The following is a 1,655-nucleotide window of genomic DNA, read 5'->3' on the forward strand; positions in this document are numbered from 1 at the left end:
TATGTAGGAATACCTCGTTATTCCCTTATCATCTTTCTCGGTATTAATCTCTTCTCCAGTCATTGGTTCTCTGCCTTCATTCATCGCTTTTTCTTGGAATAATATGATCTTTTCCCATAATTCAGGCTGCATTACAACCTCAAACAGCCTTTCAGTACCGGCTCTGGTTACCTTCACTTCTATTTCCATTTTCTCGAAATCTTTTATCTACTCTCCCGAAAACATTATGATCTTGAGTCTCTCCTTTCTACTAAGGGCGTCAGCCACCACATTGGCTTTACCTGGCTGATAAATAATCTCATAATCATAATCCTTGATTAGCTCTAACTGCATCCTATGGCGCATGTTGAGCTCTTTCGACGTAAAAAATATACTTGAGCTCTTGGGGTTTACGAAACCTCGCACTTCTCTCCATATAAGTAGTGCCTCCAATATTTAGGGTAAAACAATTACCGTGAGCTCAAGATCATGGGAGGGATATTGAATTTTATATTCCCTTAATTGTCTTGACGCGTAGGCGATTACCTTACCGTGCTATATAAGAAGCACCCTAATTCCTTATGCGAAGCATCACTACAATTCACAAAATCTCATTTTTCCATCCGGCAACTCCAACATAGGGGTCGTCACCAATCTTTGATTCAGTTCTTGAAATTTATTCTCGCATTTCTCTGTCCATTCGAACTTCTCAGTCTTACGAGTAAACCGCGTTAAAGGGGCTGCTATCTTTGCAAACTTTTTTTTTTGCTAAGTTAAGTATATATCAACAAAAAACAAAGAAAAGAAGGGATCTATCCTAAGCTCTATGACAAGCCATAGAGAAAACTATCTATAACCAATCTAGGAAAGATTGGAGATAGAAAGCAAGCAAGCAAAAGAACAAACTGGAAAAGACCTACTACAAACTATTACAAGGAACAAGATCTGGTCCAGTATTTACAAGCTTAGAAAACCAAGTAGAGCTTTGAAGTTTAGCATAAGCATCTCTGTTGATACCCTTAAGCAGCTTCCTTGGACCAAGGACCCCAGAGTCATGAGCTCGAGCATTTCGCTCCCTCCAAACATTGTAGCAGAATATTTGAGCATAGTAGAGAGCCACCGTGCTCTTAGGTTTATTATGAAGATCAGCCAAGTAAGTGAGAAATCCAAGCCATGACTCACCAACAATGTTGATTCCCAACGGGGACATACGATTGCACAAAACCCATTTACTGTAAGAGCAGTGAAGAAAGATATGAGAGTCCGTTTCTCGACCACAAATACATAAGTAACATTGTTGGTTATCCACAAGGCCAAATCTGTGAAGGCGAGACAATGTGTAGAGCCTCCCGTGACAAAAAAGCCATTGGTGTTGAGCATATCGATTGATACACAGCTTTTGCCACACCACACGATACCAAGAAAGCAAGGTACCTCGAAGGCCAGGTTTTAATTTTTGTGGCATCACAGCCATCCCATAATAAAAGATCAGGACCTGTATTCAAAGTCGGGGGTACAAAAGTTGATAGCCAGTGCACTAACATTGGTTCTAGGTGGTGACTTCTTGAGTTTGCCCTTGGTAAAATCCAAGTACCATTATGGATAATGGCACTAAGGTTATCACCAGGTTGCATTCCAAATTGAGAAATGATATTAGAGGTTCTGTTAGAAGCTAA

At 40.2% G+C, this 1,655-nt stretch overlaps 1 protein-coding gene across 1 annotated transcript; it reads right to left on the bottom strand.

Moving 5' to 3' along the window:
• Positions 1-898: 898 nt before the first annotated feature.
• On the bottom strand, positions 899-1,453 carry LOC141660465 (uncharacterized). Its single transcript, XM_074467451.1, has one exon. The coding sequence runs from the start codon at positions 1,451-1,453 to the stop codon at positions 899-901; it is 555 nt and encodes a 184-aa protein (XP_074323552.1).
• Between the last annotated feature and the right edge of the window lie 202 nt (positions 1,454-1,655).

Source organism: Apium graveolens, chromosome 5 (genome assembly GCF_009905375.1).
Source record: "Apium graveolens cultivar Ventura chromosome 5, ASM990537v1, whole genome shotgun sequence".
NCBI classification, from domain to species: Eukaryota; Viridiplantae; Streptophyta; class Magnoliopsida; order Apiales; family Apiaceae; genus Apium; species Apium graveolens.